The sequence below is a fragment of the Berghia stephanieae genome, chromosome 1 (genome assembly GCF_034508935.2).
Source record: "Berghia stephanieae isolate SIO BIC M18660-M18661 chromosome 1, UCSD_Bste_1.3, whole genome shotgun sequence".
NCBI classification, from domain to species: Eukaryota; Metazoa; Mollusca; class Gastropoda; order Nudibranchia; family Aeolidiidae; genus Berghia; species Berghia stephanieae.
The window spans coordinates 125,856,215-125,883,714 of NC_088360.1; the positions used below are offsets into that span (position 1 = coordinate 125,856,215).

Here is a 27,500-nt window from a genome sequence, read left to right on the forward strand (position 1 = left end):
TTTGTGTTGTGTGTTGTGTGTGTGTGCTTGTGTGTGTTAATGATTATGTTTCAGCCAAAGTAATTTGTAATTTAAGCGCTTAGAGTCTGGTGTCTCGGAGTTATAGCACTATATAAGTTTTCAGCATTATTATTATTATTATTATTATTATTATTATTATCAATATGAAGCTAAAATTAAGGGGATTTGGACACTTGCACAATCCTACATTACATTAAAATCGTTGTGATTAATCCATTCTTCCTGTAGGCAGAGACAGTGAGAGTTACAGGGAAACAACATATGTGTACAGTTTTCCCTTACACACAAGTTTCCCTTGTAACTGCTATTTCACTAAGCGTTTTTAACAAAGTAAATGTTGACTTTCTCATTTATCTCCTACGTCTTTTCTCGATTGCTCACAAGTTACCAGTTTTAAAAATATATTTTTCTTCTTCTTCTTCTTCTTCTTCTTCTTCTTCTTCTTCTTCTTCTTCTTCTTCTTCTTCTTCTTCTTCTTCTTCTTCTTCTTCTTCTTCTTCTTCTTCTTCTATTTGTTACTACTCAAGAATTTGATTTTAATAGAGTCAGTAAGCAGTAGGTACAAGTACAAGTGAATCTAGTGTGTAAATCACGGCACACTAAATTACGCTGTTTATCATCTTTAGGCAGGTTGCATATCTTGGAACTCTTTTGCCTCTGCCACAGGCTACATCGAATCAATTTTCAATTCCAAATGATACTCTTCCACAATCCATCAATGCCAATAGCTGGGTACTTATTTACACCCTAATCTTTTATGCAAAAAATACAAGATCAAAGCTGGGACAGATTGCAAGTGAATATAAGTTCAAGGTATTGTGATGACAATCCATCTATCTTTACCTAATTATTTTTACTTGTTTTTTTTTTTAATCTCAGGAAATTGTTCCAAGTTTATATTTAGGACCTTATGCAGCTGCCATGAAATCTAGGGTAAGATGTTTTTAATTTTCTTCATCTAATCATCATATTTTACAGGTGCAACCTTAATTATTCAAGTATATTTTTTTTTGTCCTTATCAACCTGTGCCTAAATATTACTTTGTTGTTATGTACACATGAACAAAGATGTTGAAGCTGACAGTTTTTGAATAAGAAAATTCCTTATGAGAAGCAATAAAAAAAATACGGACATGGTATTACAAAATCACAAGGATGTGGTTTTGGAATGTTGAGTTCATTTTTTCAAGGAATATTTTTCTGTAATTCTTTATTCTTGAACTTTGTCCTCTATCCCATATGACTGACTTTATCATGGAGTATGACATTTTAGAAACTTTTAATGCTATATTTTTGTTTGTTTGGTGTCCATTTGATAGCTTATGGATCATTTATTAATTTTATAATATTATAGAAAGCTAAAGCAAAACGTTATTGTGCTGTTATTTTCATAGTTATTCAGATAATAGCATATTCAGACTACACACAGTTTTTTTAATAAAGGCAGCTCCAAACTCACAATTTTGGGGTAATGTGGCATATCTGTGTGCTTGTCACTTTGCAATTGGAAGATGTTGTGTTCGAGTTAATGAACTTGTGGCTCCGAATAAGTCTCCCTATGAAACCAGAGTGGCTTTTTACTCAAAAATTTCCTTCCATGAAAATGAGTCAATTATAGCCTCAATTGAATTAGTCAAAGTGTTTCTCATTTACAAATGATATCTTTCCTTAATAGCCTTTTTTTTTCATAAACTTTTTAGTCATTTTCTTTGGTTCTTATGTTTCATTAGCTGGACATTCTTCAGTCAGTGGGAATTACTCATATTGTTTGTATACGACACGAAATGGAGGCTCACTTTATACGACCAAATTTTCCTTGTCATTTCAAGTAAGCAATATCGATTAGTGATAGCATAATGTAGTACTTTAGTATAAACATTTTCCTTAAATATAGTTTAATGATAAATGTGTAGCCTGTGTCCAATCATTGTATTTCAAAACAGACAAGCCTTGTAGGCCAGCCAAGTGAAATTCACTCTTGTCATCTCTTCTCTTGAACTATATTTATAGTCTTTTCATACCAGTCATTACTCTCTGTCTATTTATTCAAATTAAACTGCTAAATTAAATAAAAGTTTTGGCTTGGCACATCGTTGAAGGGGTACCCTTTGGATAGGACACTAGTCTTTCGCAAAATACTTTCCACCAGATCCAACAGACCCAGCTACCCAATCGCTGCTGGGTTGACAGGGGCATCAGAAAAACAGTCTCGGCTGCACCTGGGATCAATCTAGGTCCCTTTGATACTTTGATTGTGAAGGGAGTGCTCTACCAACTGAGCTATCGGGATCCCCAAAGGTGGTGGTCAAATCTATATATTATTCTTTTTTTCAGGGGAATGATTTCAGAAAAAAAATGTTTTTGTCTACTATCTCCCCATGTATTCCACAGCATTTATTTGTATATTGAGGACCTCATGCTTTTGAATTGGTAACTTTTTAAAAAGCTCCTTGATCTTACTTTTTCTTAGGCACTTACGAGCCAAGAGTATCGCAGGTACCTGTAGGCTCGGAATCTATCATAATATCCTGTGTGTTCAGTATCATTTTCTTTTTTTCTAAAATTGTTGGCATTGATTGCTAAGTACCCTAAAAACTTTGATGATCTTAAAGGGCATATCAGTCATAATTAATTTAGTCTTTCAGGTCATAATCTATTTATTTTTTTCATATTTGTTGTTTAGATACTTGGTGCTAGATATATCAGACAGTCCAACAGAAAATATTATTCGACATTTTAGAGAGGTAAGTTAAATGAATATTTAGAGATATGAGTGCATTATTTCTGCATTGCTCTTTTAGCAATAAAGCAATTTAGCAATTTAGGTCTTTTAGCAATAAAAGATATGATTTATATCTGCAGTCGTATTCAGTGGAGTTTGTTGCTTTGTTGAATGTGAACTATATTTTAAGTCATACAAGGCAGAGACCATGTGTTTCTACAAATTGACCAACATTTAAAATTTTTTTTTTGGAGGAATCTCATTTAGGTTTCAACTATACAGCTGAAAGCATGCTTTGTTTAGTTCATTGAATTCGTTTAAAAAAAGAAATAAATGGACTTTTCAACAAATAAGTTTTTAACTTTAATGTTGTGAAGATGTTGTGGCATTGGTTATGTTGGTCTTGCTTCACCATCTGAGATATCTTCCTCTTTGCTCTTCTCTCAGTTTTCAATATCATGGTTACAACATTAATAGAATGCAATAGAGTTGTCTATCACTCACTATCCGTTGTATTTCAGATCTACTTCATCTGCTTACGTCCACAGGTGGCTTTGCTCTTCTCTCAGTTTTCAATATCATGGTTACAACATTAATAGAATGCAATAGTTGTCTATCACTCACTATCCGTTGTATTTCAGATCTACTTCATCTGCTTACGTCCACAGGTGGCTTTGCTCTTCTCTCAGTTTTCAATATCATGGTTACAACATTAATAGAATGCAATAGTTGTCTATCACTTACTATCCGTTGTATTTCAGATCTACATCATCTGCTTACGTCCACAGGTGGAAAGTCGTATACAAGTTCACAGGACTTGCTTTAGTGTTTTAGAAATAAAATATCTGTTGATAGACAGACTGTCATACAGGAGTGGAAAATATAGAAAAAAGGAAACTAACATTTTTCCCAACAAACTGCCCTCTACAAAAGATGTCCTTATACATAGATTTCTACTGCAATTTGAAATGTTTTCTTTAAAAAAAAAGGAAATTATCTGTGCAGAAATGATCTTGATTGAAATGATTATCAGTGTGATTCTGCAGAATTATTTTGAAGATGGCTTTCACATTGTTTCATTTCTCCACAGACAAAATGTTTTATAGATGAGTGCATGTCACAAGGAGGGAAGGTTTTAGTCCATGGAAATGGTGGCATTTGTCGCAGGTACAGTAAAGTTGATTTGCTGTGGTGTTCCATGTTGGTATCTGTGACATTTGGGTTATGCTATTTTTAAGGTTTTAACAAGATATTACACAGGTCTAGAGAAGATTGGATGGGAAGGTAAATGAGATCCTACAGATGAGTTGATTGTATGGCGTCATTGGACCAGTAAAAATGATATGTGAAATTTTGAAGCCAGTGCTAAGAACAACATGAGAAAATTGGAATTACTGCTTGTTTTGATAATCCCAAGTGACCAAAAAAAAAAAAAAAATTGTCGGCTAGAAAATTGTTTTATTTTTCTTTGAAGCAATGCCTTGGTTTTAGAAAGAGAGAAAAAAAGATCACTTCAATGATATTAATAAAACCTTGATAAATATTGTCCACTGCAGTGTCCCCAACCTGAGATAAGAATACAATGATGATAGTAGTAATTATAAGTATGGTATCAAACATTTCTAGAGTGCAGCTTATGTGTTTGAGATGGAAGCTCTTAGTTCATAGCAGTTTTTATAGAGGTTATTATTTTTTTTTTCTCAGTGCTGCAGTTGTGACTGCCTACATCATGGCCAAATACTCCATATCTTGTAGGTAAGGTTGGATACATTAAAAAAAACCCCCAAAACAAACATTCAGTTTAAATTTGTAGTATGCTTTATCGACAATGCAATACTCATGGCTTGATATCATGTTATTTTACATGATATATTTGAAATGTTTTCTCTCATGTAAAAATTTGGACTTTTCGATAAGACTAATTAAAATCCAATGGTTTAATAAGTTTACCTCATAAAGTGAATTTAATGATTTCTTCCTTCAAGTGATTTCAGATTTTGTCATAGGCCTTTTTTTTTAGCCAAAAGAATTTTGATAGCTGTGAGTTATTTATTGATGATAAACATTTTTATGGGATTGTATTTTTTCGAGACTTCATATCAATATATTTTATATATATATATATATATATATATATATATATATATATATATATATATATATATATATATATATATATATATATATATATATATATACATATATATATATATATATATATATATATATATATATATATATATATATATATATATATATATATATATATATATATATATACATATATATATATGTGATTTTGGTATTTCCAAAAAAAAAAAGAAGAAAGAAAAAGATGAGCCTTTGCACAAAAAAAGAGAGCTCAGAACTCATTATCCTAGACGTGTCAAATGTTAACAATAATTTAGAAAATTACAGTTTCACATTTTGGAACACTTCAATCAAGCTTTCTTAGTTTCAGAGGGCTGGGATATTTATGCAGAGGTAAAGTGTGGTTGTATTTTTGGATGCATAAAAACAATCTTGGGCATTTATATAGCACAATATCCACTAAATGCGCTCAAAGTGCTCTACAAGGGACCATAGGCAACAGCAATACTTAACATGAAAGTCGAGACATCACACCTGTTAGGCGATATTACAATTATTTTGACAGACATGACTCTGCTAACAGCCAGGTACTCATTTTACACTTGAGTACGGTGATAAAATGTGAGTCAAGATCTTTTTTCAAGGACTGAAGTGTGCACTGCTCAGAGAGGGACTTGAAACCTGGACCTTGGGTTCATAGGTGATTGTCATACTACAAGACCACATAGCCGCACAGCCATGTAAGAATTACTCTTAATTTGTAGGGATTTAAAAAATAATATTGTAAACTTTAATGTTGCAGTGATGCTTTGTCTGTAGTGAGGAACCACCGATTTTGTATTTGTGTCAATGAAGGATTTCTACAGCAGCTTATGGTGAGTACATTGCCAATTTGACACATTGTTATTTGGGCATGCATCTAAAAAACAATTTTGCTTTAGGATCAGTAAGGGTAATTTATTTACTGTTCCCTTCAATATAATTATTTGATAATTTCTTTTTTTGTGTGATAAAATCTCTCTTTCATAAACATGCCAACTGGTCTTGAATTTCTTAATTTAATAAATAGTCATTTCCAAAATACATAAATGAGAAATGAATAAAATTTCGTCAACAATAAAATTGAAAGAAAAGCAACATCTGCAAATTGAAATGTGTTTGGCTTGAATGTTGGCCTATTCAAGGTTAAATGTTGTATTTTTTAGTAGATGGGCTTGAAATTAAAATGTGATTTTATTTTCTCATAAAATGCACCTGAATGTTTCATTTTGGGAGAAAAATTAGGTTGTGGTATAAAAAGATTCCATTATTTGAAATAGCACTGTCTTTGTGTCTCATTAACACGTTCTATCAGCCAACACATTCTACAGACAAGAGTATTTTTCTGTCACATTCCAAAATCTTAACTGGCTCATATAAATTTTTACCCTCAGCCTCAACAGTGTGGAAGTCTTAATGGAAAAGCATTAGATTACCTATATCTTTTGAATATTTTTCAAAAGAAAATTTGAAACGGAACTGTTTTTGGAAAAAGCTCAACTGTGAATCAGATATTTTCAATGTATTTGTATTGCATAGGCTACTGAAATAAGGTTTTGCCACTGCAAATAATTTTTTTTTTTTTTTTTGTGTGTATTGTAAATTTTTATGCGATTTTGCTTCATATTTTATTATGTATTTTCATAAAAGTGTAAGGCGTAATTGAGCATTTAAAAAAATGGATAATAATTATAAATAATTTCCACTTAACTATTATATAATGTTGATATGATTGCAGTTTATTGTATGATACATACCAGTGTGGATTCCTTTGACATCTTTTGATTCATGAATAAGTTTGATTTAAACATTTTCAAATAACACAAAGTTAACATTACTTTTGTTCTCAAGTAACATTATCACAGACTCTTGACAATTGTTGTATAGATTTCAACACATATTATTAATAATAAAGAAAGAAATAATATATTTCTGTGTTTAGTAATTTAGATATTGTTTCATTTTTTTTCTAGGAATATGAACATATTTACAAAGCAGAGTGCTTATTCCAACCCGTGGCTTTCTCTACTTCCTCAGGTAAGTTTCAATGATGCATTGTTTATGTCTGTTTACTGTTGTTTTATTTTGATTTGCTTTTTTGTTGTTGATCACAGCAGCTTTTTGGTTCCAGATCATTTTGCTGGCAGAGCTAAACTTGATGAAAATTTTTGTTTGTTTTGGCCACGTTCACAGTGTGAAATCAAATGAGCTATGATTTGGGGCCCTCTGTGTTAAGAGGATTAAGTTTTCATGTAAATAATCTCTGCGTGTGATTGTCTGACGGCACATGTTGGAAATCATTTCAATGGGTCCCTTTCACTAAGAGTCTCGTGCAGATGTCTCTGAGACATTTCATGGTCATGTTTAAACGTACTTTCTTACTTTTTTCTAACGGGCATGCGACCCAGGTGTCTAAGAACAACCTGTTAACTCAAAATATTATATCTAACCTGTCCTGTATGTTGTGTACCATGTTTCTTTCCTTTTCTATTCATTGATACATCTTAAATATTTAGTAAATGCCAAAATGTGAGGCTGTAAGATGAAAGAGTGAAGCTCTTGTTTTTGTTGGTGGCAAACAATTTTTCATTAATATTTTGGGAACTATATTAACTCAAGAGCAAACCACTGCCTTTTACAAAGTCGAGGTAAAAAAGTTTCCGATATCAGTCATAAATCACATCATAACACCTAATTCTCCTCTGATGAAAGCTCAAAGACTGTAAACTGTGGAACTTTAAATGATTGCTCTTTTACCAATTATCTGAAAAACTATTCATTATTGTTTATTATGGAAAAGAAAACATTAACCAAAATACAAATTCGTGTCGTTGAAATACACTTTCTGTTTTTGCAAGAATGTTTTAAATTTTAATCAGTATGGCGTAGATATTAATTTGTTTTTTTCACTTCTGGTCATTTATTTAGCTCAATTAAGAATTGATTTAACGAGGAAATACATTAATTACTGCAAACAACAATGAGCATTAAAAATCCTGTGTTTGTGAGAGGACATGTAAATGTTTTTAAAGTAATCAGTAGATATATAATTTTTTTCACTTCACTCTTGATCATTATAGAAAATATTCAGTTGTCTAGTATTGAAATAACATGAAAATACATTATTTACAGCAAACAACAATTAGTGCTAAAATTTTTATTACACATTGTTGTTTTTGGGCGTTTAAAACAGTATGACTATTAAATATTTGTTCACAGATGAAGATTAGATTTTGATTCTATTAAATTTTAATATTTTAATTAAATTTTCATTTAATTTAGAAATATTTAAAGGGGAATGATCCCATTCTAATTCAGAAAGTTTTGAAATTTACACAGGATATTATTGATATTTATTCCAACAATATTTGGTCTGTTGTTTTACTTTATTTATTTGATGAAGATTTGTGAAATTGAAATTTTAATGATTAAAGAATGTGGCATGAAAGGAGAATAACAAAACTGTCGATGATAATGGTAAAGAGTTGACGAGATTTATAAAGTTTTTATTATTTGCTAATTTTTAGGTCACAAGTAGTTCCATCGAAGGTCATGAGTCAGATTTCACTTTGCACACAATATCAATTGGTCGACAAAATCAAATGGTCAGATATCACTTTGTGTACTATTTCATCAATCAATCTATTATTGTTTCCATACCACAAATAAATACCAAAATGTCAATGTCGGAGTGTTTCTAAATTCATCTTTGACAAATTATGTACCATAAATTGCTAGATAAAAATTTACAAGAAAAAATCCCATAAAATCCCTTGGGAATTAATCCCAGACTTCTGGGTGAGGTACTCGAACTCCCATAGTGGGCAGGGAGGTCACTTACTGTGTCTTCTATACCCTTATATATGTTTTCCAACTTGCTTTCTGTCTTTGTCTTGGAATGCAATTATTTGGTTTTGTCCTTTCCCTTGTCAGAATCCTTGGCTTCGAGGGAAACAGTCAAATGGTTAGTTAAAGTTTTTGGAGATGATATTATTTTCCTTGTAAATCATTTGTTATGTTTTGTTATGTTTGTTGTTTTGAATGTATAATGTAAGCATTTGAGTGTGTTACCCCTAGGTGGATTCTGTGCTTGTAGCTGGGTGAGACTTTTAAGTGATCTCAAACTATGCACACTGATCGTATGCTCTTGGAATCAACATCTGTTCGCTATTCGAACCATTCGCATTTGTCTTACTTTTTCCGGTGTGCTTTCAAATATAAATCTAGAATATTTTTACTATCCCATTTTTCTCCTTTTTACCGGCGCTCATATAATCTAAATGTGTTGCAAGTGGCGTAAAACCCTTAAAAACAAACAAACTGCCCCAGACTTTTAGTTTTCTGGAGAGAATTGCTTCTCTTTTTACTGATGAGGCAACCCAACTCTAAGATATAGATTAAAATTTCAACTGACTGCATATTTTTTTCATGTCAGATTTTTACATTTTTGCTTTGCTGTACAGGTTCTTGGAAAAGAAAACGGGAAGTAGATGCTGAGGAGGAACTAGTTTCTCAACAGTGTATAGCCATTTTACAACCCCATCAATCCTCAAGCCAATGACCAACATTTTCCTTTTACACCACAAGCTCTCTGTGATAGGAAGGAAAGTATGTCATATGTTACATGAGGGTGTAATAGTATAGAGGCATTTAACTATCAAAAACTATAAATGGAATGCAAGATATTTTATATTGATATTATTATTGAGACTGAATGGTTCAAAACTCATTTTCCATCTTGAGTCAAATTGCAATCAAAAATGTTGGGATAAAATGCAATTTCATATTGACATAATCGATTTAGAATTTGTATTGCTCAAACATTGTTTTCATCACCATCTGATAAATTTGATTTTGATTGGACATTAAACTCTTATGACTTCCATTTTTTGATTGATTTATTGACAAATTCATTTTTGAACTCACTAATTTTACTCCACTTGGTTTATGTTTTATAGTTATAGAGTTAAAGATACTACTACTGCTGCTGAGACAACATAAACAACATTCCTTATAATCAAACAAATAAAAACGCATTCCTCAACTATTAAAAAAAACTCCTTCTTTTTGAGTTCAGGATCACATTTCATCGTTTATTAAATCTTTTCAGTAACTTTCATTTTTGTTTGATTGATCAAGTTATTGAATTTATCTGCCATAGTAAAAACCTGCCATCAGCAAATGAGATACTATTTACAGCAATATTTATTTGACTTTGTTTCGTTTGATATTTAACTATCGCCAATGAATTAATTATCCCAATTCAGAAAATTGTTTTCATTACAACTTTTTTCAAAATGTTCATACGCATTACATTATTTTATATTTCTTCACATTTTGTTAACGTTTTTACAATTTATCAATTAGTTCCCTAATCTATTTGTTTAGACTTGACTTTTTAAGCTTAATAATTGGATGTTGGTTTCTAATGTATTGTTGATGCATTCATTGGTAATGGAGTAGTAAATATGTGTCTGGTTTTAGACTTAAGAAAAGGTTCCCCGAATCCAAACATTGTCATGGTATTCTGATGACGAGACCTTGAGAAAAGCTTCTCACATTCTATCGAAGATGGATATAAAATTCAATATTTATTGTTTTGCTATTCTTTTTTACCAATTCCTGGTAGATTGACCAATAATATATCATTGCTGTTGAAAATGATGAATCAACATTCAGTTATATTCTTTGGATTTCCAGACATTCATCAATTTCGCCGTTATTTTCTCTTATTATTTCATTTATTATATAGTTTGGCATATTCATACTAAGAACTTTTATTCATTCACCATGTAACTAGAAAGGTCATTGTCTGTTTGTTGTATTCATAATGATAGCAAAATATGTTTTAAGAAAGGGATGCTAAGGCTAATTCGATCTTAATGTCTTGAGATACAACCAGATAACTTCTAATTGCCTGCAGATTAGGAACAACAGTTCAACCTAGCTTATAACTGCAGGTCCAAGCCCTGCTTCATGCAGTGTCGTTTTATTTCTTGGGTAAACTTATTAACTCCCATTTGCTCATATTGTAAAAGGGCGATTCTTGTTGACATCAGCTGTTTGTTTGATGGATTATCTATATTCCTTCATGGAAGCTTAGGTGATGGTATCTAATGATGCCACACGGAAGAGCGTATTTATTTTTGTATGTGTACCTGTCTATAATTAATGAGATGATTTGAATTTATGACTGAAGGAGACTAAAATGCAAAGGATCAGGATCCCATGCTGTTATCTGTATGAAACTTGCTGCTGAGTTGTTCCAAGCTGGGCATAGGTATAGATTTCTGCTGCTTATTACTATTAATAATAATAAAATATGGTATTTATATAGCCCCTATATAAACAAGCTCAAAACATGCTTAACAGTAACGTGACAATAACATGCAATATGAAACAAAGCAATATAATTCTACAGTCTTACATATTAAAAAGAAATGTTTTAAGATATTTTAAAAAGAATTCTGCATCAATACTCTCTGATATATCTTTGAACCAAGAGTATTGCAGGCATTGAACTTATGTTATCTACAATTTACCTTCTTTCAGATGAAATGATCAAAAGCCTTTCTAAATTAACATTCTTTTATCAGATACTATAAATAAAAAGCTGTCAATACCTATCCCGATGGTATATTTGTGCCAACCTCCTCCCATCCATTCATTTTTCATAGTTGTCTTCATAATTGGGCGGTTGCAATATGTCAGATTACGAGAAGGCAGCCCTCTTAAAATAAACATTAGTTGTACCACTGGTTGATTTTGCACCAGGCAACCACAATTCATGAGACAAAGCAAATTACTTTTGAGCAAATTGAGAGTCCTGACTTACGGGGCTCAGTTTTAATAAATATCTATAATGATTGAAGATAGTATGAACACTGTTGACGTTATGTTTTGAAGCATAATCTAAATTATTTGGCTATAGATCATCCTTTCATCCCTTTCTCCTCCCCCTCTACCCCCCCCCCCCCCCCCCCAAATTAAAAAAAAAAAGGTTACAAGAACGAATTGAAAGGGGAAGGAGACAGAAAGAACTCGCTTTTCATTACGGGAAAGGGGAGCAGGAGAAAGGAGGATGGGATATATATATATATATATATATATATATATATATATATATATATATATATATATATATATATATATATATATAAATAGAGAGAGAGAGAGAGAGAGAGAGAGAGAGAGAGAGAGAGAGAGAGAGAGAGAGAGAGAGAGAGAGAGAGAGAGTGAGAGAGAGAGAGTGTGTTAAACCTACCTGTGCAATCAATTTTTTTTTGTGTAACTATAAAATGTCTGTTGCTGTAATTATGATCTGTCCTGTTGTAAAGAACGTGTCTTCATTTGCACAGAATTGATAAAAATTTCTGAACCAAGAAGCAAGAGGTTTGAATCAAAGGTGTATCTTTTTTGTCACACACAACACTTTTATTTTGTAATCAGATTGTCTTTCCACATAAAGATGGAGGTGGAAGGAAAAGGCGACGAAAAGACGATCAACTGTTTCCACGCAAGAATATATTCAATGCATAGTGGGTTTCATATTTTATGAACACGGATCGAATGAGAAATCGAAATCCATTTCTTTTTAAGAATACCAATGAGCAGAAAAACGAGCAGCTTCCACTCAATGAGACTGATCCTATGAGATCTGATTCTCAGTTTGGCTGATCTTGTTGCGTTTGATTTCATTGTATTTTAGAAACCTCTTAACCATTTAATTAGAAAAATGTGTTAAAAATTGGCCAGAAAACTTGTCCTTCAAATGTTGACCGATTTAAATAACCCTCATTTTGGCAAAAACTCACAAACCTGGGACTTTGCAATGACAAAACATTAAAAGAAGGTTGATTTACGAACTAAATCCTGGTTGGGGTTCCTGACCTCTCATAGTGGGCAGGGAGGCGCTTATTGTCTTCTATCCCTCTATACACTCCAGCACGACTTCCTTGAACTCCTCAGGATATGCAAAAAAGTTCGAGGAAACCATGCCTTGCCAAAACAACTTGATAGAGAGGGGGATAGGGGTGGCAATGAGGCTCAGCTTTATGGTCTTAGCTTTGAACCCGACAGATACTTAGTTTGAATATTCACCTTGTTCTGTGGCATTCAACAAGTACAAGCCACCTCTCCATGGCTCAATTTGCGGCGCTGAGATGCGGTTGACACCTGGGCTATTCCAGTCTTCCCTTGAGATAGACCCTAAGACGAATCTCCGCTTAAGGATGAATACAGGGAACTAACTTTATTAATTATTTACATTATTGCCTATGTTGAGGGAGATAACTTTATACATAATATGTTACAAGAAGTTGGTGTGTGTGTGGGGGGTTTCTGTTTTACTTAACAACATTCTTTTACTGTTGTAGCGTGTGGTATTGAAATTGGAACGAATGGGGAAGTGATAAGAATGAGCAGAGAGGTGTCAGTTATGCGAAACGGCGATGGAGTGTGTGTGTTTCTGCGTGTGTACCATACTGTATACATGCACATGCATTGTAGATAGATAAACATATGTAACTGTCAATGTCGCAGTAAATCATCAGTGGTCGAAACCACAGATCGCATTTAAAAAAAAATCTTTCAATTAATAAACTAATTTTTTACACTGACTGGGTGAAATTAGTTGAGGAAATTGTGTTTGGGACGAAAATTAGTTCTATGAAGGAATGGGATGATAACAAAGAATAATAAGGAAGAAATTTGGGACATTCAAATGAGTTCAAGGAAACCATGCTGGATTGTATCAGTTTTCCAATATGCTTTCTGTCTTTGTCTTGGAATGAGATTACTTGGTTTTGTCCTGGCTCTGGCTGGGAGGGAAACAGTTAAATGTATAGTTAAGAGTTTTGGGAGATTATATGTTTTGTCTTGTAAATCATCTCTCTGTTATGCACTTTATTATTTTTTATTTTACGATTTGTAAACATTTGAGTGTGTTCCTCTTAATGGGGACCTGTGGTTGAGTCAGGATGAGACATTTAGGTGATCTCAGACTAAGTACACTGATGGTGTACTCTTGGAATCTACATCTGTACCCTTTTTGAACCAATTCCCCTCTGTCTTACTTTTTCTTGGGTGCTATAATTGTAATTCCCTTACTATCCCATTTTCTTAATTTTTACTGGCGCTGATATGACTTTAGTGTGTTGCAAGCGCCTGAAAACCCTTAAAATAAACAAATTAAATCCATCCGATTGTTTCCCTCTCTGCAAAGGCTAAAGACGGGACCCAGGTGAAACCAAATTGCCTGTTTTCACGATTTTTTTCCAGAGTATGGCAGTTAACTGATTATAACAATCTATCATCATTATGCTGTTTTTAATTTGTTGTTTTCAAACTATTTTATACCCATAGGTCCTGTATTAATTTCTAGTCTTTTTCAAGATATTGAGATAAAATGAATTTAATGTGACAATGAGGAAGAGTGAGAGGATATTTTGTCTTACTTTACCTCCTCGATGTGATTTTGTGCCTTATTATATTGATTTGAAGTCCCTGTTATTACAATACCATAGGGTGAGAACAAATAATATCATAGAAAGATTTCATTTGATATATTTACTCATTATTTGTGTTAAAAACAACTTTCTAGTCACTATCGTGTCATATATATTTTTATATTGTTATTATTATTATTCTGCTTTTATTATGTTGATTGAGAAAGCGTAATGTCTCATTGAAGTGAGAGAGTGTGTTGATATAGAGTTAAGATCATGACATTTAATTACGCAATTTGAATTATTAGGTAAAGAAATGAAGAAGTTCAATACATCTTCTAAGTTACCTAATTTTAAATATAGTGGCCACAGTCATATCAACTAATTTTTGTTTCGTGATAAGACTGGTTTACTAGCTGAAGCCAGCAGCTGGTAATTAAGCAAACAGGGGTAACATTGAGGCAGTGGAACCCCCCCCCCCCCCCCCCCCCCCCCCCCGCCAAAGAATTTCGCGCTCTTTATTGCTGAATAAACTTTCATAGTTACATTTTTGAAACAATATCCTTTGTCAGATTTGATTTATTCTGTTTCTGTCTCTGTGTGTGTATAAGTATGATTGTATTTATTCTTCATGGCAAATGGGAATCATAATTTAGTTACAGTTACAGGCTACTTCCCTCACTGTTTTCCTCTATGATAATGTTGTATTCAATGCCCCTCAAACCCTTGAAATGTTAGTAATAATTGTCTCCTCACAACAATCTCATTGAGAAATGTAATTTATTTTTGACCCAAGTCTTTATGGTGCCCTTGGAACTTGAGTTTATTCTTGTTTCTATAGCGCTAAACAGACAATAGCAATTGCTTACCACCCTTTGGATAGGATGAAAGTCTCTTGCCAAGAACATTCCACCAGATCTAATAGACCCAGCTACCTAATCATTGCAAGGTGGTTAAGCGAGATCAGGAAAAAAAAATACCACTTCAACCAGGATCAGGACCAGTCCAATTCCATTTGAATGCTCCAACAATTGAACTACGGGAACCCCAAAACCATTTCTGTGTCAAGGTGTATTCTAGAACTCCTGGTTTCATTACTCAACATAAGCAAATGAAATTTCAGTTACCAAGTGAATTATGTGTAAGGTGCCACTTCCCCTCCTCAATGCCAGAATTCCCCTCTCTTTTATGCTTTCTTTCAAGTTACTTTTGTCTATTTAATGGGATGAGTCCACTGTTTGACTTACATGAGACTTCGTTTGTTGTGGATGAAGACCCATTGAGTATTTATCTCGGCGAGGATGCAAATGAGGAATATATTTAAAATGGTAGACTTGACAATGACACAATAGTGAATATGAAGACTTTCCATATTGACAACAGACGGTAGTTGTATAAAAAATACCGGTCAAAAGAATAACCCCATTGTCTGTGACAGCATTGGGACCAATGATCTGGTTCAAATTGAATTAAAGAGTTGAATGTCGTAATTTTATGAGAAATAACTTGTTTCAACAAAAGCCACCAGAAATGATTTCCTCTCTTATTAAATGTTTGGCGGCTTATATACCCCCTTTTATATGTTGAAACTGTTCTCTTAAAATTACAAAACTCATTTAATTTGGACCAGACCATTGGTCTCAATCGATATAAATGGATTTTCCCCCTTATTAATTTTTTTTTTAAATTGAGCTTTTGTATAGCTCAAATCCACTCAACTAAACGTGCTCAAATTCAAAAGTGCTTTATCATGTATAACAATTTCATAGAAATTTGCGTTCCTTGATTGGTAGAACTCTACATTTGTCAATAGTCTTCATCTTTTCTTTTTTTTTTTTTTTTTATCCCAACCCAAGAGACTAATCAGAACCCTTGTGGTATGGTTAGTTATTGAGACTAACTGCTCCATATAAGCTCCATATTGTTGGAATCATTATTAAATCTAAAAGCAAAACATTCACTTGTAATGGTGAAACATGTGAATGACTATGATCTGTTAAACAAGGAAAAATATAATTTCATAAATTATAAGCAGTGTTTTAATGATACTTTATGAAATTGGTAGGTTTAAAGTTTTCTTTCTGGTTAAAAAAAAATCAAAGGGAAGCCACCTTCCTGTGGCAAGCCCAAAAAGTATCTGGCATGCCGAATGTTTTACTGACGCATGCCAATCTGTCATTTTTACCAGCCAACTCCTACCCTCCATCTTCCATTTTACCAGCAAGTCGACCATCGAAAATAAAATTACCGTTCTAATTACAGGTGTGTTTGCAGGCTTTAAAATACCAATTTGTTTTTTAATGAAGGTTAATTTAAAATTATTTTCCTCTTAGCAAAAACTACAGACAGGTCCAGGTGAAATCAAATGGTCTGTTTTTAATGTTTTACAGTTCTTGATACACATTTAGGTAATAAAAATTGGATAGTTAAAACATTCTAGATTTTAAATTAAAAGAACACAAGGGAAAGTAAGACAAAGGGAGCTGGTTCAAACAGGGGACAGAAACAGATACCAAGAGCATTCTATCAATGTACTTAGAAGATCAACTAAAAGTCTCATCAAGACAGAAGCACAAAGAGGAATACACTTACACTCAAACTCAAATGTTTACAAAATATATTCAACACGAAAAATGTAACAGTACACAAAAGTCATTTTGAGTTGATTTACAAGGGAAAAATGTAATCTCCCAAAACTAATATTGACTGTTTTGCTATCAGCCAAAGACTCCGCGAGAGTCAGGACAAAACCAAGTAATCTCATTCCAAGACGAAGACAGAAAGCAACCTGGAAAAGGGGATATGGCAGGAAAGCAGACATCAATAGTGACCTCTCCACTCAACAAGAGAGGCCAAAAGACCCTACCCAAAAACCAAATGATCTCATTCCAGAACAAGGCCCTAATCTGAATGGAAAGGAGGAACGATATGGGAAGATAGAAGAGATAGCAAGGCTGTGAACCAGCATTCCTCCACCAGCCTAAGGAAATTCCACCACTAATTACTTATTGGTTCGTATTCAAAAAGTAATTATTAAATCTCCAAAATCAGAGCTACAATTGCAGAGGTATGGAATAACATGATGAGATACATCCGCAAAATAAAAGGGTAATGTCTTCCACAAATACACACACATAAAATCAAAAAAACGAACAACAACACTTGTTTAGTTTAAAACTTCATTGGTCAAAATATTCAACAAAGCAATAAAATTAAATCTTGGTGAAATTCCATAGTCTCCACTAAATTACTCTCCAAGTTATAATCTAATTGGATGGGCAGGGTCTTTCATGTCAATCTCTAAGCTCCTCTTTTCCCTTTTCATATGGTTTCCCTGCACTTCAGCTGAGACGGGAATAGTCATATAGATTTGTATATATTTTTTTGGTTTATTTTACGGAGATGACATTCTTTTAATTTATTTCTCTATAGTTTTATTGTTATGACTGTGTATTGATATATAATATTAATATCAAAATCGACTTCTGCGCTTGGAATACGTCCCATTTGATAGATTTTTTCTTGAAATTGAAAGCCCTAATGGAGTAGCCTCATTTAGAAGACAAGGAAATGGAGGACAAAGGGTCGTACAAATGTACCATATTATGATCAGCTATTGTTCTTTTTAGCGTCTACCCCACAAGTCTCAACGCAGTGACATTCTATTTAACTTGATCTTACATGTAATATTCTTAGTCTTACGATACCCATACCACACGTCATATCAATCAAAAGTCACAGGGTTTTGGTTTCCTGAATTCCAAATCAAAAGGGAGATAATCCAATTAAATTCCAAATTAACATTAACAAGAGCAATTATTTCTATTAAAGGTTTGTTTTTATCTTAGTTAAAAATTCAATATTTTGTTGTCGGATATGGATTGTATTTTGGTGGAGACCACTGTTTTCCTGTATAGAAATTCTACGCTTATTAGCATGAATGATAAAATCCATTTCCATACAATCAAAATAATACTGAAAATCTGTCATTTGCAAGTGAATACCAGTGGAAAGTGACACTCTGGAGGTGATAATTATGGCTAATTCTTAAACAGGAAAAAAAATGCCACATGGAGGGGGAAAATGATAGAATGATGATAGGAGTGACAACAAAGCCAGAGTGATAAAGTACACCCTGTTTCAGGGGACCAATGTTTTCTCACCATGAGGGGATCTCTTCCAAGTCCAAGGCAACAAGGACTGAGATGTTAAGTACATAGTTCGTGTTATACAAGTATAAATGCCTTACTGAAGGCTGAAGTAAATGTAATATCAGAAAAACATTTGGCAGTTTTCATAGCATAAGTAAGAAAAAGTTTTAATCAACAAATCATCAATAAAAATCCATTTCAGAAAATTCCCAAAAGGAATATTGGAATGTGTGATGTTTCAGGGATTTTACCATGCCCGAGAGACTTCAACATCAGTAAAAAGGGCATGGTGGAATTGTTTTAAAAATCCAGGAAAAAAAGTAGGCCAAGTTGAAACGTAGAATACAAAGCAGATCCAAATCTAATCATTGTCCTACCCAGACATAAGTACAAGAACCCCTCCACCCCCCCCCCCCCCCCCCCCCTTAAAATATAAATTAACTAAAATATCAATATATTTATTTTTCTATAAGGTCATTAAATTTTGTTTAGCTTCTATTCTTTTATTTTCATTTACCTTATATGAAAGAACCCTTAATCCAAAATGTCAGTCAGAGAAATCACACAAAAAATTATGCAACGAACTGCATGCTGGAGTTTTTCACTGCAGAGAGATGTGTAGGTACAGTAAGCATCAATAAACGAGTGAAACCTGTTTATGGTGACTCGTGGGTTGACATTCCAATAGTTCAAAGGTGTGCTAAGTGTTTTACTGAAACTTATATTGTCTCTACTAATATTAATGACCAGGCTCATAGTGTTCGTCCAGAGCTGCCAACACCAACTAAAGAAAAGGTGTAATTTTGAAGGAAAATGTTTAATTGTTAAAAATATATATCACCATAATCATCTTCAATCGCTATTGGAAGATTCCATTCCACAATAAAATTGGTAAAGGCTACTTCTGCCCAAATAAAGATTCTGGTTTAGGCTTCAGAAAACACGATCAGCTGGAAATGGATGATGAAAAATGCAGCTTTCTTCAGTTTTCAATGAGACCAGATTCTGCACCAAAAAAAAATTGCTTAAATCATTCACACAACCTTGATAATGACAAAAAAAGGTGTTTTGTAGAACAAAAAAGCATAACATTGATTTAAAAAGCTTAAAAATATGTCTTTTTGGTGTACAGCTGGCAGCTCTGTTCGTCCACAAAGTACATCAACAAATCAATAACAAAAAATTGACAAAGTTAATTGAGCCAACTCTAGATAAAACAATCAGACATTTTGCAAAGGCTTGGAATTTCATAGGGAAGGGTTGGATATATCCTGGGTTAAAGAAAGGTTTGTGCCCGTTAAATACCGAGAATATGTACACAAAAGCATGATCACAGTGAAAGAGAAAATTTTCTTGAAGTCATAGAACACCCCCCTTATAGTTCTGATTTAGCTCCAAGTGACTTTTTTATTTTCTTAGGACTTAAGAGGCACCTCAAGGGGGCAAATTCTAGCAATGATTGCAAGGTGCAGGCAGAGATGACTTGATAGTCGATATTTTCAACTTGATGCAATAACTTGTGCTTCACTGGTGGCTCTGTGTGGTTGAGAACGGTGACAATGCTGAAATTTAAAATAATAAACGGAAAAGACAAAAACTAAGTTTGTTTTGATACCTTTGTCAATTTCGAATCTATTACAATTTTGAAAATACAAGGCATCAAGACTTTTCAGTTCACCCTTGTACAATTTCTAACAAAGATTTATGGGGGGAAAAACATGCAGACACATCTAATTCTAATTGATTATTTCACATTTAGCAAAGGAACCCAAACATGAATCGAAACCAAATTGTATGGTTTAAGCAAAAGGAGAGAAAATCAGGGAGGGATAACAGATTGGGGGAAAAAATGGGATAAGCAAAAATTTCTTGAAGAAGCATTATCACAGTATGTCATGAAATAATTTAAACTAGCATAAACATTTTGCATAAATACCTGTAAAATAACAATGTCGTTTATAACACTCAATGTCAGCTGATGAAAATCAAGTCTTTTTTAAACAGAAACCCTAAGGGTGAATTGAGAATCCTGAGATAAAGAGAGTATAAAGATATTTTAGTCAATAACACATTTCGATGAAATTTATTTCTGATGTAACACCTCCACTCTGAGCACATCGTCAATTCCACATCACTGACAGCCTGGGGAAGAAAAAAACAATATAATTGTTGAGACATCCAACATGCACCAATGCTGTTTAGAATAACATTACTCATGCATATTTCTAATTACTATCAAAGCCTGAGACGGCTCTACAAGCCATTGACTCGAAGAGAATGAATCTTCTGCTTAAGAGTTTTATACCAATGACTGGAAAAGTAGAGGGTGGATGGGGCTACCTGAATTGTAAAAATACTAACGAAAATGGAAAGGCTTCAAATAATATATTGATTCAAACTGAAGCCTTTCCATTTCAAATTCTTGTTTGTATGTATATCAACGATTGTAAGATTGAATTCGTAAAAAAATGTCTGATATCTTGATTTCTTTTATAATGAATATTTAACAATAGACTTAAATAAATCTGAACTCTGCCAATCAATGTATCTCCAAATAAGAAACATCAGTCACATCACTGGTTTTTGCTTTGGACATTGAGGTTACTTGCTCACACAATAATAATAAGTAGACTGGATTACTGTAGCTCTGTATTATGTTATGATCTTACTGAGTCATTTATAACAAGAGAGTAAATTCATACATTATCTAAATTGATCACACAAACAAATCGAGAAACAGCATCACTACTGTTTAAAGCAACTTCATTGGCATCCTGTCTAAACAAGAATCAAATACAAGATTGCTTGCTTGACCTACAAACCGTTTCATAGTTTAGCCCCTCTCTATCTGGCAGATCTAAAAATCTATCATCTCTTTGATCATCAGACAATCTTACTTCTATTTCAAAATCAAAAGTCACTCGGAGAAGTTTTAGACATTCGGTTCCAGCGGACCTCTTTTAAACCTTTAAAAAAAGTCTAAAATTTATCTCTTTAGGAAATCCTTGACGATTAGCTAGGTCATTCCAATATCCTATATTTATTATTTTTGTCACATAAATGCCACTGGAAATTTTTGTTTTGTTGGGCAACTATATTTTAAATCCATGACCTACAGAAATTATAACTTTACTTCCTTCTTCTCTTGATCAATAATGAGATCTAGATGCACAGACTATAAGGATGGTATCACACTTTTCAATAGTACAGTGCAAATGATCACCGATGAAATGTGTTCACTGTTGTCACATCATGAGCACTGTTAGCTAGAGTTCTGACAATTGGTCATATCATCTTTGGGTTAGAAGAAAAAAAGTTTTAAAAAAAGGATCCGATTTGTGGAGAAGACATATTCAAAAGCAACAATGTGGTGAATTGGGAAGAGTGGAAAAGGAGTGTGGTTCATTAATGAGTCTGGCATATTTTACTTACTTTCACACAACAGCGGGCCATATAAATGAAAGATGCTGAACTAGCCCTTGATTTCAGAGCTGATTCTATTCCTCTGAGTACATCATTTGTTTTAATAAGAAGAAGCATTTGTCTTGGTACTCGTCGCAAGATGGTTGTGATTTCCATCAAATAATTGCTTACACTTGATCTGATAGCTTCATTCTGTGTAAAAGAGAAAATTGAACAATTCTTGTAAGATACAAAAGTAGAAAAAAAATGAAAGTGTCATATCACATAAGATGCACTCCAACTTGTAAATAACCAACTCAAATTTGATGAACATTCCTCTTTAAAGATATTTGCATGAAACATTGATATAATTAATCAAATAAATATACATTTGTCTTATCAGAAAAAAAACAAAAAAACAAAAACAAAAAAAAAACAATCCCCTTAAATGTACTATTGTCCTTTTTCGTACTTGGCATAAAAAATAACCCAATGTGCTTCTTTTCTGCGAGGCAAACCAATCTACACCAACCCATGTAACAGAAACAATGACTCTGGTACAAGAGCGATTTTATAATCGACACAGCTATTCAATCAAAATTGCTTTTCATACATATAATCAACTACCAATAGAACAAAAGACATTTTCACAATCCCTAGGAGTTCATTATATACTAGTTGGTGTGTAAAAATATTTTGACAAAGCTTTGAAAATTTAGCACTGTAACCACATAATTATGTCAATAAATCAGTACATAGAATCAGAGCTACCAAAAACTAAAAGGACAATACTGAGTAAAAACAATACTGATTATTGTTATAAACCGATCCATGATGGTAAAAAATCTGATTTCAAATAAATGAGCGAGAGTCATGAGCCAATTAAAAAAACAATACGACTGAATGAAGTGAAAAAATAAAAAAGTGACAGTAAACAACACAAATTACGATATAGTATTTTTTGGTATAGAGAAGGATTTGTTGCAGGAAGTGGTGGAAGGAAAAGGGGTGGGGGGAAAGGGGGGAATGTAGATCTGCCATGAATCAGTCAATCATATATAATGACAGTGAGAGCATATTTGCATTGACTTCACTATTGCTGCTGTGGGGATGCCATTGATGGATTTCTCTTTCCTTGAATGCTACATTCATATACCTTTTCCCGTCCCGTGTGATGACTTAAAATAAAGCCCAACAAGACTGCTGCTGGACATAGTGCTTCAGTATTCGAATGGCTTCTTTAGTCTCCCTATTTTAAACAAATACATTTGATGTCATTTGATGTGATAGTGTCAGGAATTGGTAGGGGATTTTGATACAAATTAATTTTGGTTGACCAGTTTAATATATTTTACTTTTAAATTATTTGTAATGTAAGAATAGAAATAGGATGTCAATAAATATTTCAACACTGATTTCCTAATTTAAAAAAGTAAATTATATCTTCATCAATTGCTTGATGTGACCAGATGAACTGGAAATTGTCAATTGTGCAAAAAAGCCACTAGATATTCTAATGCAGTGTAAGATTGGACCAAAATAGGCTAGACTGACCTTTAGTCAGGTTTTGATTTACGATTATTCAATTTGTCAAACATCTAGCTGAGCAAAAATACAAAATAGACTTTAAAAATATATAAATAATCACTTTCGGATCAGGAGGGAGGGAATTTTTTGGCTACCTCAGTGTCTGTCAATTTGTGTTTGTCGATGCCTGCTTGAAGCGCTTTCCATGACCTTGTTGTCAAAATACAGATGAACTGGAAAATGTCAACTGTGCAAAAAAGCCACTAGATATTCTAATGCAGTGTAAGATTGGACCAAAATAGGCTAGGCTGACCTTTAGTCAGGTTTTGATTTACGATTATTCAATTTGTCAAACATCTAGGTGAGCAAAAATACAAAATAGACTTTTAAAATATATAAATAATCACTTTGGATCAGGAGGGAGGGAATATTTTTGGCTACCTCAGTGTCTGTCAATTTGTGTTTGTCGATGCCTGCTTGAAGCGCTTTCCATGACCTTGCTGTCAAAATACAGGCAAACAATCCAAAGAATTCACCCACATTGAGGGCCTCTGCATGTCTTTTCATGCCTTCCACATCTGCATTTATCATGGACATCCACATATTACTGTAATTGACACGAAACTCATCTGTCAAAGTCTATGGTAAGAAAAGGAAAGATAAAAAAAGAAATGGATACTTCAGACCACAACAAAACAAATACAAGAAACTGTCACAATAGCATACTCACTAGAGATGCACGGATAAATGGACACTAGTAGCCTCACTTTACAGCAAGTTTGTCATAAAAAAATTCAAATTTTATGACCCAAGTTTAGCCAGAAAACTCTGCAATCCACCACCACCATAGCTGGTATTAAATAGTAATATTTTCAATAAAAGGGGAAAAATAACCCTTTGTTTAATATCAAGTAACCCAAATTGTAAGAAAATAAGTTCTGAAGCTTTTTGCACTTACAAAAAATTTGAAAAGACAGGCAAAATAACATTCATTTTCCATTTTAACGATATTAAACAATTGCACACAGCATGAGAATAACCAGCCTAAAATTGATTCTATTTTCACTTTCACATCGTCTATGTGCAAGATCAGCCCCATTTGCTTAATTGGTTGACATGAGTGATTCCTGTTTAGATCAAATGTTTGTTTGACGGACAATCTTTTTACCACCTTGCTATGCGGATGGCCTCCTTTAAATGTCACTAAAAAATCAGTAAAATCGTCATGTCAACAATAAATAACTCAAGTTGAAATGAGAATAGTAAAGATACCATCTATGGTAATTAAAGAATTTCGCTTTACATTTGAAGTTGAATCTTTAAACCCGATTGATCTGCCCAAAATGTAACAAACTAATTTTTAACAAAATTGTGTTTCAGATGGTAATAGGGTGGATTATTTTGGTAATTTTGATCATCTATAAAAAACAAACAAACTGTGAATCAAACATCGTAAACTGACATTGAAAAAAAAAAACAAACATAAAAAGATCATCATTCGCACCCTTGAAATTTACCTGATAAAGGCCATGGTCCAGCATTATAATCTGTGGTCCATCCTTGGATTTTTTGACCAGCACATTGCCAGGGTGAGGATCACAGTGGACATAACCTGCCACAAAAATCATTTCACTATACAATTCCCCCAGTCTCTCTACTACCTTTAAAAAAAAATAAAAGGGAATACATGACATAATCATATTTAATAATGCAGAATCACCCACAAAAAAAAACCCAACAAAAATATAAAATGCAAAACAAAAAACAAAATGAAAAAATCAAAAACAAAACTTAAAACATCTTTAAATAGCAATAATAACCATGAGACAGTAACAATGTTTTAAAAAAATAAATAAATAAAAAAATATATATAGCAATACACGCTCTCCATTGATAATGTTGCATTCATAATGTGTTTGGTAGGTCATTCCCAGTTCAGCACAGGTTTTTTGTTGTTGATGCTTTTTATTTGTTCTCTTTTGTTTTTCACGTTTTTACAACACTTACCCTTTAGGTCATTTCAGGGCCGATAAAGGGGATACCAATGATTCTGATTTGGATCAATAACTATCATGTCAAAAAAAAAAAAAAAAAGAGGATGAGTACATCAAAGATCAGAAGCAGATTGAAGCAATCTATCCATGTGTGGCTATGTGGTCTAGTGGTTGACACTCGCTTTCGGATCGGAAGGTCCTGGGTTCGAGCCTCGAGCTCGGCACATAATTGAGTCCTTGGAAAAGGCTCTTTACTCACATTCTCTCACCGTGCTCAGGTGTAAAATGAGTACCTGTTCGTTAACGGCGTTGTCTTTGTCCGAAAATCTGTAATATCGCCTAACAGGCGTTATGTCCCGTCCTCCATGTTAAATGTTGCTGTTGACCAGGGACCCCTTGTAAAGCGCTTTAAGCACGTTTAGTGGATATTGCGCTAGATAAAAGCTCAATTTTTAAAAAACATTTTTTTTATCCCTGTGTCTGGTATAAAACCACCATAGTGTCCAAGACTGGCATGGACACAGGATTGCCACCAAAAGGAATACCTACAATTAAATGTTGACAAAGTACACATTACATAAAAGATATAATTTCATAACATAAAAAAGGAGAAAACGGCAGGGGACCTTGAAAACCTGAGAACCCTAGCAGAGGACCGGCAATATTGGAGACACCTCACACAGGAAATACTGGAAACAGCCAAGGCGACCCGATCTTTTGGTCGAGACGCGAAAGGCATCTAAGTCAAGTCAAAAAAGGAGAGATGCATCACGAGGAAAAGGAAATATCACCGTTATCAAAAACATTGTCCTTGACTTGGAAACACTTGTGAGAGGTTATAATTCCTTTCCCTTGTCTGTGTCCAGACGAAACAAAATGACATGATTCCAGAACACCGTTTCATGCAAAGAACAAACGATATATGAAGTAAGGACGGAAAGTAAGGGTGTGGACCAGTGAAGCTACCAGCTCAGGCAGAAGCTGTGTCCATCTTGCAGGGAATGGGTGATTGGGACTACTTCAACTGTTGTGGGAAGTTTTTTGTTTGTTTTTAAATGCGCACAGACATCAACATTCTATTTAAGTGTCAATAACTTCATTTACAGATAAAATGAAGAGAAGATTCTTTGCCATAAAGCAATAGGACAACAAGCAATATTACCGTCTGTTTCGTAATAAAGAAATAAAAAGGCTGAATAGCTTTAAAGGTGAAATTCTTTTTAAAAAAAACATCTCACCAGATTGACAGATATTTTATGTTTTTTCATGTAATCCAAGTCATCCACTTTACCCCCATCACAATACTCCATGGTTAGGACACGGTCTGATGACAAATCCCAGTATATCTCAGGGACCTGGTGATGACAAACATGAAATCTGAACAATGCAATCATCATATATCTATCAAAATCACACTTGTTAGATAAAAAAGTAATTGCAAAGCTCACATAACATCATTTTTCAACAGATTCTCACTCCTAACAAAAGCTATCCTATATAAATAGACCACACGGCCCACTTTTGCTATACAAAATTTGGTCATCATCGCGCATTGGTGTACTACATAATTCATTCGTTCCCTTTTGTGTTTTATTTTTCGATCACAGTTCTATGAGTTTTACGTATATGGCTTTTTATAAGGAAAGGTAACCCAAAATAAAATGCTGTCTTGGGAATGTGTGCAAAAAGTTTTTGGTTTCTTTTATCATAATAATAAAACTTTCAACAATAAGCAAAAATTATGTCGGGACGTAATAAAGTTGTGATTGTTATTTGATAGGTGGTTTTGTGAATCTTTATGCCATTCTGTATTATAGTTTCATTTTTACAAGTGAACTTTTATAGAAGTACCATGGTAGAACAATTTTTCAGTATATCTAATATTAAGTAATGTGTCGTTATGGTCAGACTGCTCTTTGTGAGGAAACCTGCAATTTTATACCCCATGACTGGAGTGTGACTAGTTGTTTTGTCCTACGGGTAAAGCTGTTTCATCAAATATAATATCAATATGATACTATTCTTCTGTGAATAATAATTATGTTTTCACGTGGACCTTTATTCTTAATGGGTAAACATTAAAAGGGACAGGAGATGAGGAGAGGGG

The 27,500-nt window shown here is 33.4% G+C and overlaps 2 protein-coding genes across 5 annotated transcripts in view; one reads left to right on the forward strand and one right to left on the reverse strand.

Moving 5' to 3' along the window:
• Positions 1-11,880, forward strand: part of LOC144963054 (serine/threonine/tyrosine-interacting protein B-like) — a 16,008-nt gene extending 4,128 nt beyond the window's left edge. The window contains exons 4-11 of one of the 2 annotated variants that reach the window (XM_078896664.1): positions 901-954; positions 1,752-1,849; positions 2,705-2,765; positions 3,834-3,910; positions 4,448-4,498; positions 5,637-5,709; positions 6,847-6,910; positions 9,337-11,880. In XM_078896664.1, coding sequence (XP_078752790.1) covers positions 901-954; positions 1,752-1,849; positions 2,705-2,765; positions 3,834-3,910; positions 4,448-4,498; positions 5,637-5,709; positions 6,847-6,910; positions 9,337-9,434 — 576 coding nt within the window. In that variant the 3' untranslated portion in view covers positions 9,435-11,880. The remainder of the gene's footprint in view (positions 1-900; positions 955-1,751; positions 1,850-2,704; positions 2,766-3,833; positions 3,911-4,447; positions 4,499-5,636; positions 5,710-6,846; positions 6,911-9,336) is intronic. The other variant, XM_078896665.1, reaches the window with a different exon arrangement.
• A 7,047-nt stretch (positions 11,881-18,927) lies between these two features.
• LOC144963055 (aarF domain-containing protein kinase 1-like) overlaps positions 18,928-27,500 on the reverse strand; it is a 14,084-nt gene continuing 5,511 nt past the window's right edge. Inside the window, exons 7-12 of one of the 3 annotated variants that reach the window (XM_078896667.1) lie at positions 26,632-26,748; positions 24,917-25,060; positions 23,841-24,038; positions 21,903-22,085; positions 20,407-20,612; positions 19,915-20,032 (exon numbers count right to left, since the gene is read on the reverse strand). In XM_078896667.1, the coding sequence (XP_078752793.1) occupies positions 20,442-20,612; positions 21,903-22,085; positions 23,841-24,038; positions 24,917-25,060; positions 26,632-26,748 (813 nt within the window). In that variant the 3' untranslated portion in view covers positions 19,915-20,032; positions 20,407-20,441. Of the gene's footprint in view, positions 20,613-21,902; positions 22,086-23,840; positions 24,039-24,916; positions 25,061-26,631; positions 26,749-27,500 lie in introns of all 3 variants that reach the window. The other 2 variants (XM_078896666.1, XM_078896668.1) reach the window with 2 other exon arrangements.